Source organism: Cryptotermes secundus, unplaced genomic scaffold, assembly GCF_002891405.2.
Source record: "Cryptotermes secundus unplaced genomic scaffold, Csec_1.0 scaffold358, whole genome shotgun sequence".
Taxonomy (NCBI): Eukaryota; Metazoa; Arthropoda; class Insecta; order Blattodea; family Kalotermitidae; genus Cryptotermes; species Cryptotermes secundus.
In genome coordinates this window covers 1,523,083-1,539,479 of record NW_019721523.1, presented here as the reverse complement: position 1 = coordinate 1,539,479, position 16,397 = coordinate 1,523,083, and the positions used below count along the sequence as shown (strand labels likewise).

Sequence of the window (16,397 nt, the reverse complement as noted above, 5' to 3'; positions counted from 1 at the left end):
TGTCATGTCCCATTTGAATAATTATTCCTAGAAACAGAAACATCTCGGAATTGGTCACGTCAGGCCGCGGAGAAGATCCGTCTTGAAATCTGTCTAGGTACTGGTGGTAGTACCTGTTCATCTCTTCCACCAGCAGACAGATAATCCCTGCAAAGTAGAGCATGAAAACACAGAAAGGGGTGGAATCCTTAATTACGTGTGGAGCTTCATTGATATTTAACCCCACAGCTCCACCGGAATAATTATTCACACCCCTCCTGCCATGCTGGTCTGGTGGTCCCCAGGTTGCCGACAAATATGATGGGTCTTCGTCGACTTCGGGTTCTGAGCCCGTTGTTTCCTCGCCACTCTCAGAGTTGTCTGTACCGCAGTCTGAATTGGTGTCATTTACCAGCTGCCTCTCAATTTTGACTTCTTCCATGCGAAATGAGGCCATGGTGGATAGTTGAAATTGCGTCTGGAGAATGTGCAATACAAACATAAACTTTCACCCCTTTTGCCAGATAAGACATAGTAAGACAGAATGTCAGCAGCATGGATTTATACTGCAAAAACGTTTTGTGTAGAAACTGTATGCATATTTGTGGACAGATGCTCGAAAGTGGGAAAAAATTCCTTTTTGGAATCAGTGTAACAGTTTTTACAGATTTTAAAATCTGTAAATTACAATATCTGATTCTATATTCTTTCTAGATAAAAGCAGCGTTTATTTCGTTTGTTTATCACAAAAATTGTAGAAATTACAGCATTTTCAGTAACATGCTTACAATGTTTAATACTCTACAATGGCGGGCATTTAAATTAACTCCGGCCTGCTGCCATTACCGGAATTTAAATGGCCCATTTCTTAAAGGTTATTGAGAGATACTTTTACAGTGGTTTAAATAATTGTTCTCTTTAATTTATTGTAGCAGTATGGTATCTGCTTGGTATTCAGTCAGTCATATCATCCTTCTATGGACATTGTCATCTTCAGAAGATGAAGCCTGTCTTGAGTTCATGAATAATGTAACATTACATAAGCCAGAAATGCTCAGTCAGTAGTGTATGTGTACAGGTTGAATAACAGGGTTTGATTCACAGAAGGGGAAGGGATTTTCTTTGTTACGGCATTCAGATGAGTATTTTGCCGCACGGCGCCTCCTTTTCATTGTATACTTTCTTGGAGATGGGGGTACACAATAGCGTAGTTGGTTGAGGCACTATGCTACAAGCCAGAAAATCATGGGTTCAGGTCCCGATGAGGTCATTGGATTTTTTTCAGTTGACTTAATTCTTTCAGCCACACTATGACCCTGGGGTCTACTCAGCCTGTAACAGAAATGAGTACCAGGAATATTCTTGGGGGTAAAGGGCGGCTGGCGCATAGGGCTGACAACCTCAACATCTCACACAACCCTATGGACCTCTATGGCCTGTTACAAGGATACCTTTACTTTTTTCTTTTTTTTTAAGTTTCCTGAAGATGGGGGTAAATTAGCTGGAGCTAACACTCGAAGCTATTATCATAGCTTTTCCCAGAATTTTAAGTAAGAAGTACTGTAATTAAAGTCATCTACTTTCAACAGTTAAGCATTTGTGTATTCATCTGTACAGTGATACATGTTCTGGTATGGAGTACTTGGAATCTCGGAAGGTTGTTCATCGAGATCTTGCAGCCCGAAATGTTCTAATATCAGAAGAAGGTGTAGCCAAAGTGTCAGATTTTGGTTTGGCAAGGGAAGAAAATTTTACACTAGAAGGAGGAAAACTGCCCATCAAGTGGACAGCACCTGAAGCACTGAAACAGAGCGTATGTACTTACCGTGTTCTCTTTATACACATAGTGATTTTGAGAGGTCATATTGAATATTTCTCTGGCTGATGTACCTTATCTATCTGTAAGTGCTGGTTCTCTTATGTACCCAGTGCAGCAGATGCAAGCATCATATGGCACTGTCACACAGACTGTGTTGGTAATACTGCTTGGTTTGGGTGCCCATTGCATGATGAATTCTTAACATATTTCTTAAATGTTTGGAATGCAATGAAAGATGGAAATCTGAACTTTCTAGTCCATTTTTTATAATTACTATTCATGATACTAATTCACAACCCTTTAGAAAGATCTTACAATTTAGCATTACCTTTGCATTAGTTGGTTTACGTGGTGCTAGGCACACTAGTTATTTTTACTTCATTTTCCAGAAATTTTCAAACAAGTCTGACATGTGGAGTTTTGGAATTTTGCTTTGGGAAATCTATTCCTTTGGAAGAGTGCCTTATCCAAGAATAGTAAGTACACAATTTACTCCTCTCTTTGCAACAGGGAATGTATGTCCATCCATGTTATGGGAAATCAGAACAATTACCCAATTTTTATTAAAGAGGTAGTGTTACATAAGCTTAACGTTGAGAATCATACTGTGTTAATATTAGATTCAGAAAATGTTTCACTGCTTTAGAGGCTCTCATATCCTTGTCATTTATAACACAAAATGTATACAGTAGAAAGGTTTCTGAGCTGTCATAAGTGTTTATAGAGGTTTCTTGAGTTTGTTTTAATTAAATATATTTCTGAGGTTGTGATTGCTTTTCATCAGCAGAAGGATTCCTAAAAGATTGATGATGTACTATGGTGGGTAGTTATGAACGTGATATCTCTTAAGTAATGAAGTGAAAAAAATAGTATTTTACAAAATGTATACTGTTATCCTTCCCTGGTATACAGTATTAAGGCAGTATTCTGTGATCAGAGAGGAGGAAGGTGTTTTCAGAAATACCAGTTTCTTGTTTTCTTGAATAAACAAAATGTTAAGGGAACAAGTATAATGAGATTTTACATTTTGCAAAATATATTTAATTTTCCATCCAGAATCCTGTGAATATGGTAAATAATTTTATTACAACAAAATATACTCCTTCATTAAATTTGTTATTTAAGTAGTAGTTTCCCAGCTGTTATGAGCAGTTTAACAAATCAGAGGCTAAAATGTTACACAATTCTAGTACCTTTACATGTATAAATTGTAACAGCCGGTAACATGCATGGCAGTCCCATAGTTCTGTAATGAATCACTTCTTGTTAAAATCTAAAATACTTAATCTGAATGCAGCTGACTACTAGGTCAGAAAAGAAAGTTTTGTGTGCCTCCAGATGAGGCAAAGTAAAGAACTACTGATGCTCCTACTTTGCAGGCACATGTTTACATATTTCCCTTTGGTTGAGTGGCAGCAAAGACATTAGACATATAAATTTTACTTCATTACAGAATTTACTTCACAGGTGCACAGGCATAGCTCCAAAAGAACTAAATTAGTTGCTTACAGGTATGGCAAGAATGGTAGCAAAAATCTAATGATTACTGCTTTTGAAATATTTTTATGGATCAAAGTTGTGCTCTGTAGATGTGCGAGTTTGGTGATGTGCTTGTATTTATTTTCTTAAAAATTGTTGCGTTGTGTTTTTATACATTTTCTTCCTTCACAAATATATGATGACATCCTACTTTTTAAATAGTCAGATAAATATGGTGTTGATGAGGTTTTAGACAAGCAGCTTATTGGAGATGGAGATACCGAATTAATATGTTTTCTGCTTTCAGCCTCTTGCAGATGTGGTGAAGCACGTGGAGAAAGGCTACAAGATGGAAGCTCCAGAAGGATGTCCTCCAGAAGTATATGAAATAATGAGACAGGTTGGTATAATTCTATGATTTAAAGTCGGGCTTATTGCAAAATTATAAATTAGTGAAGATTAAACAGAATATGGTAATATTTGGAAAATTAAATTCTTATATGCAGAGTAGCATGACTCATTAGTAATGCACTGTTACTTTATACAGCAAACACCGGGAGTAATCAATCAGCCTGCAGCTCATGGTTGATTATGGCCCATTCTACATATAATCAATGTAATGTTTGTACTGTTATTTTTATAACCCAGGTATTTGAAGTGATTTCTGTCATTACAGACAGAACTGAGTGCAGGTTATATAGTTTATAGAAATAAAAATATGTCATATATTTCTATATTACCTATGAACCACATTTTCTTGGCATTGGCATTTCTAAGTGGAAAGGGGTGGACTGTTTTCAGTGTCATTTAATTTCAGATTATTTTCTAAATGGTAATATTGTTTTGTTCCTTTCCAGTGTGTAGTACAGTGATTCTCTGAGGTTTGTCTTTGGTGCACTAGTATGTCAGGGCTTTAATTAAGGTGTGCCATAAGAATTAATTGAAATTTTTTTGATAGTGATTCATATTATTGAAGTCACTGCGTTCAAAGTATGGTAGACAATGAATGCATGTTACAAGCGCTGTGTTTGTCACTGTGTAAACCACTTGATGTCATGGAGGTTACAGTCTTCTAGGATGTGATGCCGTCAAGTTTGATTATTAGCAGTAATAGGGAGGAATCTTCTGCCACCACCTACAGAGAGGAGAGTGGTCCCTTATGCCTGAAGATGGAGGCAGCATGTTCCTCTTGAGATGCAGACAGTGATGTACTGACTACACTGTGTTATATTTCATAATCACTGTCATGAGAACCTCAGCTTGTGTTGTGGGTGTGTTGTTAGTGGCTGATGCCACAGTGCAGTCTTAAATATATAACAGATTTTTGCTTCCATGTAAGTGGAAAGGCGGAGAATGGAAGCCATGTGTGAGTTGTTGATATGAATTACATTTCCTGTGTTCTTATTGTCAGGAAACACATTTCTTGTGCTAAGGAAAACAAATTTCACACCAAAATTCAATATATGGGGAGTCTCAGTCACCCTGAGAGTTATGTGAAGACAAGTTAGCTGGACAGGTTAATCTCTTACATATATCGGATGTGTATGGCGGACTCCCTACTTGAGAAGGGTACAGCACTCAATGAGATTTGAGTGTTATCTCCCACTGGATTGTTTGCTCATGAGAATGAAGGCAGTGTTCTTGCAAGTAGCTAATCATTGGTTCTGGATTAATTTTTTACTTGGTTCATCCTGGTCCATCACATTAGTAATGATATAAAAGATTATTAACGCCATCCAGGGTGATTGATAAATGTTGTGTTTTTTAATCTTGTGAATCACCTGACAAGGCTATAAAAGAATATTCTGTGGTGTAAGGATATGCTGTCTACACAAATATATTTTGACTTTGACATTGTGTCTTTGCTCAGCTATACATTCAGAACATAGGAAAATGTAAATTTTATTCAGTGCAGTGAATCAAGTGTTATTTGCATATTTCAGGTCATTGAACAGTACAGTTTCAGGTTAATTTAGATTGGATATTAATTCTGTTGCCACACCAAATTCTCCATTTAAATTAACTATTTCACAGTTGAACATTTAAAAAATGAATTCTAGGTGGCTTTGTGACAGTCACTAGTAAGTGAGAATTTAAACTGTAATGTTGCATGATCCTAATTGCAACTGTGTAATGTGATGAAACAACCAGGAATAGCCACATTAATCAACCCATTAGGAGTGCTATATAAAATATCATATAAATAACCTATCTATAGAAAGACTGTACACATCTCTCAGGTTACTGCATAAGTCAGAGCACTGTCTAAAAGATACAAGTGCTGTGCATTATCACCTCTGCTCTCAAAAATTATGGAGAAGTAACTATCCCAACTCCATAGAGCAAGGTCACATCAGTATGAGATATATAATTCAGCAAACTGATGATGTTGCCATTTCGAGTTATCTGGTCAAGAAATTATATGCCCTTTGAGGATGACAAAGGTTAATCACCATGTTCACAGCTGCCCCCTTCTAGACTTACCAAAGATTCCATTGAAGGCTGAGGATGTGTGTGACACTTGGTAATGCTAATATTTTATAGGGAGAGATTGTTAGCCCTCTGCTTTATGTCCTGTCCTGATTTTTCAGCCAAGAAATTTATTTTTGTTGGATAAGGTATGTTTTATTTCAATGGAAATAAAAGTTTTTATGAATCTGAAGAACTGCTTATGAACTTGAAACATCACGAATAACATTTTTATACTTTACAGGCGTGGGATTTGCAACCTGACAAGAGACCGACCTTTCGAGGTGTAAAAGAAGAGTTGGGACAGCTGAAATCTAAGACAGTCTGAGCAAATGAACTGCAGTTATTCTGTAAAAGAAATGGGTGTGTTTGTAAGTGGCATAAGTCGTTAATTCAACAATATCTGAAGCCATCTGTGAACTTGAGACAAAGTGGCATTGAGGTGACTTGTAAGGAACCAAACTCCATGTTGCAGTTTAGCAATTTAAAGCAGTGCACTGCTCGTACTGCAGTTGCAATGACGTGTTGCTAAAGGAGGTATCTCTCGCATTTCAATATGAGATATAATCCAATAGACTGATATTGCTGCTGTTCCCAGTCAGCTCTGTATATCTAGTGTGTTTATGTATATATGTGTGCTTGTAAGAATGAGTGATTGTACAATGTAAGAAGGCTTATGTTAAAGAAAGCATGAGATGAATGTTATGTTATGTTATGTGACTAAGTAAATATATACCTAAAGAAGAATGTAGTTGTGAATAGTCCCTGAAGTTTTAATATTGTAAACCAAGATACAAAAAGCTCTTAGGCAGTTTAGAGTAATTACAATGTGTCTTCCTGCTAAGTTCCTTCCTTCTGTCATTTCCTGACTACTGGCTGTGTGTTAGTAGTTCATCTTAATATAGTGTTGGAATGACTCACGCATTTGAATGTCATGGTTAAATGAATATATATTCAGTTTTGGTTTTACTTCCTGATGAATAAGGATGCAGTAGCATCAAACAGTATATTAAATAGTAATTATCATCGTGACTGGATAAGGCTGCATGTTGAATACTGGTTGTGAGTGAATATGGCTAATTGTTTTGATGATTAATATTTTTTATGTAAATTGTGTGTGAAGTGCAGTTTGCTAGGAAATATTAGGGAAGTTTTGCAGTAAACTTCTTGGAGTCCTAGTTTGAAGCACAATAGGCATCCATAACTGTGGACAAAATAAAGGCTATATTAGATTATTCACCACAGTGTTCACTGGGATGTCTTGCACAAGAGACTTACATTTCAAAATCGTGAGAAAACATGATGAAATTGCTTAAAACTTTTCCTATACAGGACAGAATTTTACTGTGAAGTACTTCTTTGCATCAGCCTCGAAGTATTTAAATGATATTGAGAGCATATGCACTTGAATATTTTTCAGCACCACATGTGATTTATATAAACTGCTTCCATTTACATTTTGGAGCGATTCTGTATTCTAATTGGAATTGACAGTAGCACTTAGCTGAAGGAGGCTGCCACTGTCTGGAAGTCAGGAATTGACTTAGCAGGATGCACGCTCTGTTTGGTTGGGAGTAGTACATATCATACCAGATTAAAGAAAGGTACTGACAATCACTTTAATGAGGAATGTAATTGCTTCTTCTTTGCTGGAAATGGATGTGTATGTTCAAAGAAGTTAATGGAAGCTTATGTAGCTATTGCTGCTGAATCATATGGTAATTTCAAAGTGTGTCCAATTTCCATAAAGGATGTTGTTGCAGTCTATGTTGGTGAATTATGTTACTGTGATGGCATTGTCTGATGTGTCTCCAGTTTTGATTAGTCGTTTATTTGAAGAGTTCTTGGCAGAAATTGTTAAATTTTTGTATTCAGGCATTCCTGCCATCTTAAATTCCTTGTTTGTGAAATAAGCAGTGGATAAATGGAATTGAGTCACCCTCGGAATGGCTACTAGGCCTGCCGAATGTTCCAGTATGTGCCCCTTGGCATTGTTTAATTATAGTGAAGCCCCTGTTTAAGATTTCTTTGGGGACACATGAATTTGAGCACTGAGTGGAGGAAATCTAATGTTAAATAAGGGAAAACTTGAAATTGAAGCACATTAAATGGGCTTTCCACTATAGAAAAATTTCAGATGGCACAAACATTACTTCATATGTGTTCATGTTAACTGCTTGATGGACTATGTACTGTAGTATGTAAATACAGATACAGGTGTGTTACATTATTGTCTTTGTTCTCAAAAGTGTATTAATAAGTTAAAAATGTTTGATAACAAGAAATTTTCCCTAAGGTAAACATCATCATCATCATCATCATTTTTAAAGAGACTTTCTGCATCAGGTTTACTGCATGAAGAATCTTTTAACACATATATCACCTGCAAAATATATTTTGTATGACAATTAATTCAGCTTCTTGATTAATGAAAAAATTATCAGAATTCAAAACAGTTTGAAAAGAAGAGTTCTGTCTTCTGGGATTTAACACTGTGAAAGCCATGCAGAGTGTAATGTCTGTTTCTTGCTTTCTTGCATGTTCCACTAAAACATCAGTTGACTTTCTCCAAACTACATGGTGCTTATGTCCCAGTAGGTAGAACTCTTCATAACTGTTGCTGTGAGAAACTCAGATCCTACACAGTTTGAAAAGAACATAAAGCAAACCTTGCTTTATATCATTCTTGTGTACATGTTTGGTCTAAAATGTGTAATTGTGCTCATCCAAAATGTTATTGGAGCTTTCAAGTCCAGTGGCAGCCTGCTTGTGAAATCTGGTCTTCTTTCAAGAGAACTGCACAACTATCTGGGGAAAATTTCATACAAAAGTTTTTAATCATACTTATGTCAAGATTTGGATTTTAGATTTTGTGTGGAAAAATTTGAATTATTCTCCTTCCTGTTGCCTTTTTGTTGTGTCATTCCAGTAAGCTTAGTGTTATTTTATATTTGGATGTTTCCAGCCGGTGAGGGGCTGTGGTTTCTAGTCTTCAGATCAGTGATATTGTTGCAAGAACGCGGGAGACCTAGATATAGATGTGAGGAAGATAATATAAAAACTGTTGTGAATATGGTAATGAACCTTTGGTACCATAAAAGGTGGGATTATTTTGAACACAACTGTATTATTGTTAACTTCTCAAGGACAGTACTATTATATGATGTTGGCTTAGAGCAAAACCCCAGCACTTATTGTTTGAGAATAGTTGCTGCTGTTTTTAGAATGTTATTTTTCCTTTCTTTATCTTCTTGTGATAATGGTAAGAAGTATTTTTCTCTTCTAGTATTTCAGATGAATGACAGCATAAGAAATAAATAACCACTCCAGTGTACATTTGATGTTAGGTACAGACAAGATAGTGAACCACATTTAATGAAATGAGATTCAGTTTTTCTTATAACCATGACATTATTTGTTCATGTAGGTGAATGTCAGTGTCAAGGTGTCATAACCCAAAGGACCATAGTAAGAATCCTTGCTGCAATAAAAACTTAAAATCTTATTCATACTAACAGTATTCATCCTTCAATTGAAAGCAGTCTGAAAATATCTCTAAAAGGAGATTGACATTCAGCTATAGAGATCACCTTAATCAGTTTATCTCCAGTTTTAAGCTAAAGGTTATAACCTTTTCAACTGGAAAGACATCCATGTTAGAGGTCTTCTTCCATCTCTTTCTTGGGAAGGGGAAAAATTCATGTAAAGGCCCCAAGTCTTCATTCTTCTCCATGCTCATATTGGCTTACCTAGAGCTCCTACTTTAACTTTATCTATACCACTGTTCCCATGCTTGTCTTACCGTTCTTCCTGCTTGTTTTGTATTTTTTTCGTTTTTGGATGAGTACTGTAGAATTCTGTTTATAAGATTATTATTAGTTTGTATTATTTTTTTGGGCAGTTGTGAATTCAGTTATTTATTTATTTGTATTCTCTTTGGCTTTAAAGTTGGAGGCAGAATGTTCCTCGAGAGCTCTGGTAAATTTTTGCCAGAATACAGTGTCACATCCCAGAATACAGTGCTCTTTACAGTCAGTGCTGTGGGAACCCCAACTTTCATGAGAAGTAGGTAGTTTTGTTCATTTTACATAATTTAAAATTATTATTGGTGTAACAGACATTGTTTTTTGTACAGTTTTTCAGTTATGTTATTTCCCCACTTCAAGTTTGAGGAAAATATTAATTTTATACTAACTTCAAACAATTTTCTTGTGTTTATATTTATACTCTTCTTTCATCAGAGTAAGAGATCTTTTTTGACTTTGAAACGTATTGTTTTCAGTGATTATAAATTTCAACAGCATATGCTTTGAACTTGCTCAGGAAAAATTTTATGCGCTGAAGGAATAAAAGTAATATTCTGCAAAAGCTGTTACAGAATAAGACATGTTCATAGTTTGCTTTCATGCACGTTCTTTGGTACTTCTGGCATCACGGTTTCACAATGTAATTATTATTCTGTTAATTTTTTTTTTATTTAGTATAACAACTGGGAAAGAAAATATGTAATTTTCAGCATTTGCCAGTATCATTAATTTGAAATAAGAACTATGTAAGGTATGAAGGATGATAATTTGGCAGTTGTTTACATAGTTCCAGAGTGTGGTCTTTTGCTCTGAGGGGAAAATACACACAGAAAAGCAGGTTAGATTGGACATTTACATCTGATACAGAAGTGTATATAGAACCTTGTTGGAGGAAGTTCTTGGCAAGCAGCCACTTGGAAGACCAAAGCAAGTTGAAAGGTTAAATCAAGTTGGATCACAGAGAAATGGGTTATGAGGATGTAAACTGAATGAAGCTGGTTTGCAGGGTTTCAGTGGTGGGCTTTGGTGTTAGTGATGTTAAATGTTTGTGTTCTATGGCTGAACAGTTGTACTCTCATTTTGCCTCTCCCCCCATTTTGATGTTACTTCTTTCTGTATGTCATGTACTTGCACTCAATTCCTTCCCTCTTTTATAAATTTTATTTTCTATCTGATTTTGTATGAATTATGAATTGCACATACCGCTTGTGAAATATGCTGTAATTTGGCTGTTTTGAGATCATGTTAACAAAACAAAATTAATGACCACTTTTGTAAGTATAGAGTATAAAATAATATTTGTTTATTCTTTTTAATTCTTGAATGTATATTAACTAAACGCTTATATTGTTTGAATTTAAGACGCACTAGATATAAATTCAACATGAACATATTTGAAAATAATAATATTTTTAATAAGAATTTATTTCATTCTCAGTCTTCCTACTTTTCCATCTATTTCATGATGTAAGTCTGCAAATAATGTGTTCCTTATGTGGTTGTTAGTTTCTTCAGCTAATTCTGTCACAGTATCAGGAAACATATTTGAATTGTGTGATTGTATTTATATTTGCATTGTATTCATTCCTGATTGTGTCTGTCACATGACTAGTATAATGATTCTTAGCAGGGGCAGTATAGGAAAATAATAATAGACAGTTGTTTTTTAAAATAATTCATATAAGATGCTGTTCAGTAGGTGAAAACTGCTTGCAGAAGTCTGTGCAATGCTACACTGACAGGGAAAAACTAATTTGTTTTCAGTTCAGATTTAGATTTTTATGGTGTGACACTGTAGTCTAGTTATAGGTTTGGATCCAATACAGAACTGTAGGTAGTGTTTTATTTCACATTTTTCTGAGAATGATATAATACTGTACTATGATAATCATTTCTCTTCCAGACATAGGAAGTGGCATTTTTGCTCTCTAATTTGTGTGCATTTAATGTTCATGCCATGTACCAAAGTGTCATGAAGTTGAATGCCCCCTGCTATGTTTATTGTGATGAACTATAATATTGTAAGGGTGTAATCTTAGTAGTCAAGTGCTGCATTTGTACAACAGTATATGCATACAGTCCAGTCCAGGTAGCCAAGCATTATATTCTTTCAACACTAATACCATAACCCCCAAGTTAAATGTAACTGCCAACCATAGTGCAGGGGATTTAAAATTTCCTATTCGTGGGTGATACACTGGTACCAGTGAGTTGGAATCATGAAGCGAGCCATCTAATTCCAGAAGATTTGAAGTCTCCTACTTCTGGATGTCGAAAGTTAAATTAACTGGCACAATAGCATAAGGATACTGTGAACTGAAATTACATGGCAGAGGGTTAAATCATTGCTTACTCTGACATGGCAAGTTCACACAGTTTGATAGTAGGGTTGTTCATGTTTTATCTGTCCACGTCTGCCTGCCGTTCATAGGTATATAAAGGCGCCTGATGGTTTAGCTGGTTCTAAGGGGTAAGAGTTTCTCACAAGCAGATCAAGTGCCAAAATTAATGGTGAGTTGAGAGAGGAGTGCCCCTTTTCACAGATTAATTTTATGCCATTAAAGAATGGCAACAGATAACTGAAGTAGGTGTTAATAATAGTGTAAAGTTGTACTGCTTATTGTATGCAGGTGAGGCAAACAACTGTAACAAAATCAGAATGCATTGTAGAGAAAGAAATATTCTATCAAATAACAGGAGATTGCAATCTTGAAATTTCAACAGCAGAAAAGAAGCAATGGTATGGATCTGTGAATTGAATTACTTCGAGTACCAAATATGAAATATCTAATATAAGAACAAGAATAAAAAGAATAGACAGATACAGGTGAAGGGAGTAAGTGGCATAGTAAAAGGAGTCTTAAAAAATAAAACTGTTAAGGATAATCTAAACTGTCTAAAAATCGTAAGACTCTTTTTGTGTTCTTTTATACATGTCAGTAGTCATAGACAGTAACAGAGAAATGACTGAACCTACTGAAATAAGATTTCTGAGATCAGGAGGAGCAGCATTCTTGAGATCAAACCAGGATGAAGGCAGTAGAAAACAATTAAAAGTGGACTTTTAGAATACAGAAATAAATGGCATGAAAACAATATTGGAAAAGAAGGTAAGAAGTTGTATTGGAAAGAGTTCTGAATTATGGTCTGCAAGGAAGAAGGAAGACGTGTAGAAAGGTGGATTGATCATAGGAGATTTTAATGGGGAACAAAAGGACATTGGGGTTAATCCTTGATGCTGTGGATAATGACTGATGTGTACACAAAAGCAGTACAATTAAAAATGTTCTTGAAATGTAACATTGTTGGTAAAGTTTTGATACATGATACAATTTTTGCTTGTGTGACTGGTGAAAAGTTTTTTTGTCATCACATATAGTGAGAAGTGTCGTACTGTTTTGTGACAGCAGAATGTTCTTTGATGGTCATCTTATTTACATGTGCTTGTTCACTGACTAAAAGTGAAACAGCCAGGAAACAAGATGGATCAATGAAGTTTGTGTGCAGAGTTTCATGTATATCTAATTACCAATTCTTAATGCTCTCAGAATCCAAAAACTCATTCCAGTTAATTGGTACTGATAAGAAATAAAAAGTTTTGTTTTGTTTGTTGTTCCTTGGTAACTAAAACTGAAACAAGACCACAGTAATTTGTATCCAGCAAAGTGCAAGGCCAGAAATGAAGCCCCGAACTTTGAGAATGTGATAATATGCTGCTTCGTCAAGGCTACTGCATACATCAGGGGACTGTGATATGAGCATGGAGCTATGATGGAGTGAAGATTAGAAAGGGAACTAAGAAACTCTGAGAGAAATCTACTCCAGTGCCACTTTGTCCACCATGAATATCACACTAAGTTATGTGGGACTGAACCCAAAGCTCTGTGTTGAGAAGCCAGTAACCATATGACTATAATTGAATATTAGTTTGAAATACAAGGAGTAGTGTGAAGTTGTTTTACATGGGAGTAGTTCAGATTTCTTTTGCTGCTTCTGAAAGGTTTCTTGATGTGCTTTCCCCCTCCAATCATCAATATCACCATATTTTCCCAGAATACTTGATATGGATAAATATGAATCATCATCAAACAAATATATCTGGACCTAACTGAGAAATATAAAAATATTACTAATGTTGGTTGAATGTATCATAGTGAATTAGCTATATAACTTTAATTGAAATTGCACAGAACTAATAAGTTGCTAACTGTAAAAATGAATGTGAAGGTTGAGGATTGTGCTGTCAGTGAGGAGACATGTGAATTGCAAGCTCCTGTAGTTCCAGTATTGGCAGCACTATTTTATTGCTTAATTGCATTTCCTGGCATAGCATGATTAGTCATTAATGTTAGTATTCTATGTGCAGGAATTCTGTAATCTGTCAGAATGTCATTCATGACTAAAATGAATAATTTCCTTTAAAACTTGATGAGTTTTTTGATGAAATTCGGTTTTAATATTTCATATTGTGTGGAATGTATTCCTAAGTGTTTGCTACACTACCATAATCCTTGTGCCTTGGGTTTGACTACGTCCCAGCTGTTGTGACCTTCAGTATATATTGCTGTGCAGTTTTGAGGAGGAATCTTCAGTTACCTCTGGGTGGTGAGAAAGTATTGTAAATGATAACTTGGAAATGTCGGATTGCTCAAAGTTCAAAACTAATGAAAGAGATCAACTGTGTATTATGTGTAATGTTCATTAATGAAAGTGAAGTGCATCTGTCTGTTGGTGTATATTGTACTTGTAAATATTTAATGTGTATATATATATAAATATATTTTGTGCTTTGCACACTTTCAACACAGTAATGACAGTCCATTGAATTGGATGCTATGTTGATCCATATTTTAGTTAAAGTATACTAAACAGTTATTTTACAGCTATAAGATTTCACAGTTTAAATTAATTTCAATTTCCTAATTTGTAATATTCTTTACTATAAATAATAAAAAGCAATTGTTGATCTATTCTCATGAATAAATTACCTTTGGAGCTGTGTTCCCATGTAGGGATCTGTTCACTGCATGTTCACTTTGTATGACTGTCAGTAAAAGAATTGTATCTCTAGGATTCTGATCCCAAGATTCCTTCCTGATTATTTTGATTGGGACCAGAAATCAAAATATCTTCAATGAATTCGTCCACATATAAATAAGATAATTATAGCATACAGTGTCAGTAGAAATTATTTTCAAACACTTGGTCCAGTAACAGTAGCATGAATTACTTTCTTAATAGTACAGTACAACGAAATTAAATTGTGAAATAACTGTTTAAGTCTTGTGTGCATTGGAGGCATCAGACAGTTTGGTGCAGTTATATGGCAAGTTAGTATTGTGTTAAAATTAGACTTAGAAGACCAGACCCCTGTAATGGGAGGTAATAACATTATTATATATGTAATTATGGTAGTGAACAGATTTTGAATTTTATTTGGTACATCAAGTAAATTTTAATATATGTTGTAATTTATTTTCATTGGCTTTATTTTTGTTTAAATGTTTTTAAGGGTATTTTATCTTCAGATCTGTCCTCTGCCAAACTGTGTCTTGGAACAATATGTTCTCTTGTCAAAGAGTATGGTTTGTAGTGTTTTTTGTTGATAGTTGAATGTTTGTTGTTGTAATATATACCATCTTTTAAAAATTTCTTATGGAGATGAATGAGTGTATGTCATTTTATGATCATTTAATCCATATGCTGTAGTGTGTGTCATTTTGGAGACTGTAATGCTGTACCTATTTACAGACTTGAGACACAATTCATTTTTATTTTAATTTTTCATATTGCAATTTATACTGGGTGTGTACTTAAAATCTGTGTGACTTGCCTCTGTTTAGATGTACAACTGACAAAAGAACTAAGAGTTGTGCTTAGCTTCCGATATGATTGACTTGGTGAAGTAAAACAGTTTATAATTCATTTCTTGTTTTAGAAGTTTGTGACATTGGTTTAGCACCATCATTGGAATATTTCTTTGTTCAGTATTTGGGTAAAGATGTACAGCATTTCGGATGAATCTGTGTTTCTTTCTGTATTTAGGTAGGACTGTTAAATGAAGTTGGTCCCCGCATTATCAGAGGCTGTCTCTGTATTTGTTTTGAGGTAAAAGGGAAGTTATGTGCTGTCTGGGACCATAAAGGGGGTCCTTTTACTATCAGAGGCTGGCTCTTTGTTTTGAGATAAAAGTAGGGCTACCTATTCTAGATAAAGCTGGTTCTTGTCACTCTTGTCTTTGATAGGAGGCCTAGGGAAAGAGCAAATTTTAACAGGTATCACAGCAGAAACCTTTTTTTTTTTTTGAGATGAGGACAGACTGCCAACCTCTGAAATGTCCTTACAGCTGTCTTATTCAGACTGTAGATGATGTCCAAAGATGACACTTCTACGACAGTTCATTTTGACATATGCTACTGACGCAGAATTATTTCTCCTCTACACTAAAACTGCCAGGTTGCTTTTGAAAACTTTTATGTTTTTATTGGTAATGCCTTGGTGTCTCCCAGTCACATTATTGATGTACTTCCAACTAATCTTATATAATAAAGGTGTGTTGATTGATTTTTTCATTTACATGTATCAATGTAAACAAAAAAAAAATCCATTTGTTACCAAATTTGCAGAAGAGATGTGGATTTAACAAACCTGTCCTGGACATGTACAGTTTTTCTATAAAGGTGAGATGATCTGTTTTCATTATATACTTTTTAGACACTGAAATCTGAATGTTGTAGCTCTGTACCAGACTAATGGAAAGTTGTATGTATGATACAGAGTTGTGGTACTGATCCTTTTCTGACTCATGGACTTGTGAAACAGCCACGAATTTTTCTAACTGGCGT

General features: G+C 35.1%; 1 protein-coding gene across 3 annotated transcripts in view; it reads left to right on the top strand.

Moving 5' to 3' along the window:
• LOC111875498 (tyrosine-protein kinase CSK) overlaps positions 1 to 16,124 on the top strand; it is a 106,733-nt gene extending 90,609 nt beyond the window's left edge. For all 3 annotated transcript variants that reach the window (XM_023871796.2, XM_033755838.1, XM_023871797.2), the window contains 4 exons: positions 1,597 to 1,792; positions 2,188 to 2,274; positions 3,585 to 3,677; positions 5,991 to 16,124. In XM_023871796.2, coding sequence (XP_023727564.1) covers positions 1,597 to 1,792; positions 2,188 to 2,274; positions 3,585 to 3,677; positions 5,991 to 6,074 — 460 coding nt within the window. In that variant the 3' untranslated portion in view covers positions 6,075 to 16,124. The remainder of the gene's footprint in view (positions 1 to 1,596; positions 1,793 to 2,187; positions 2,275 to 3,584; positions 3,678 to 5,990) is intronic.
• Positions 16,125 to 16,397: the final 273 nt, after the last annotated feature.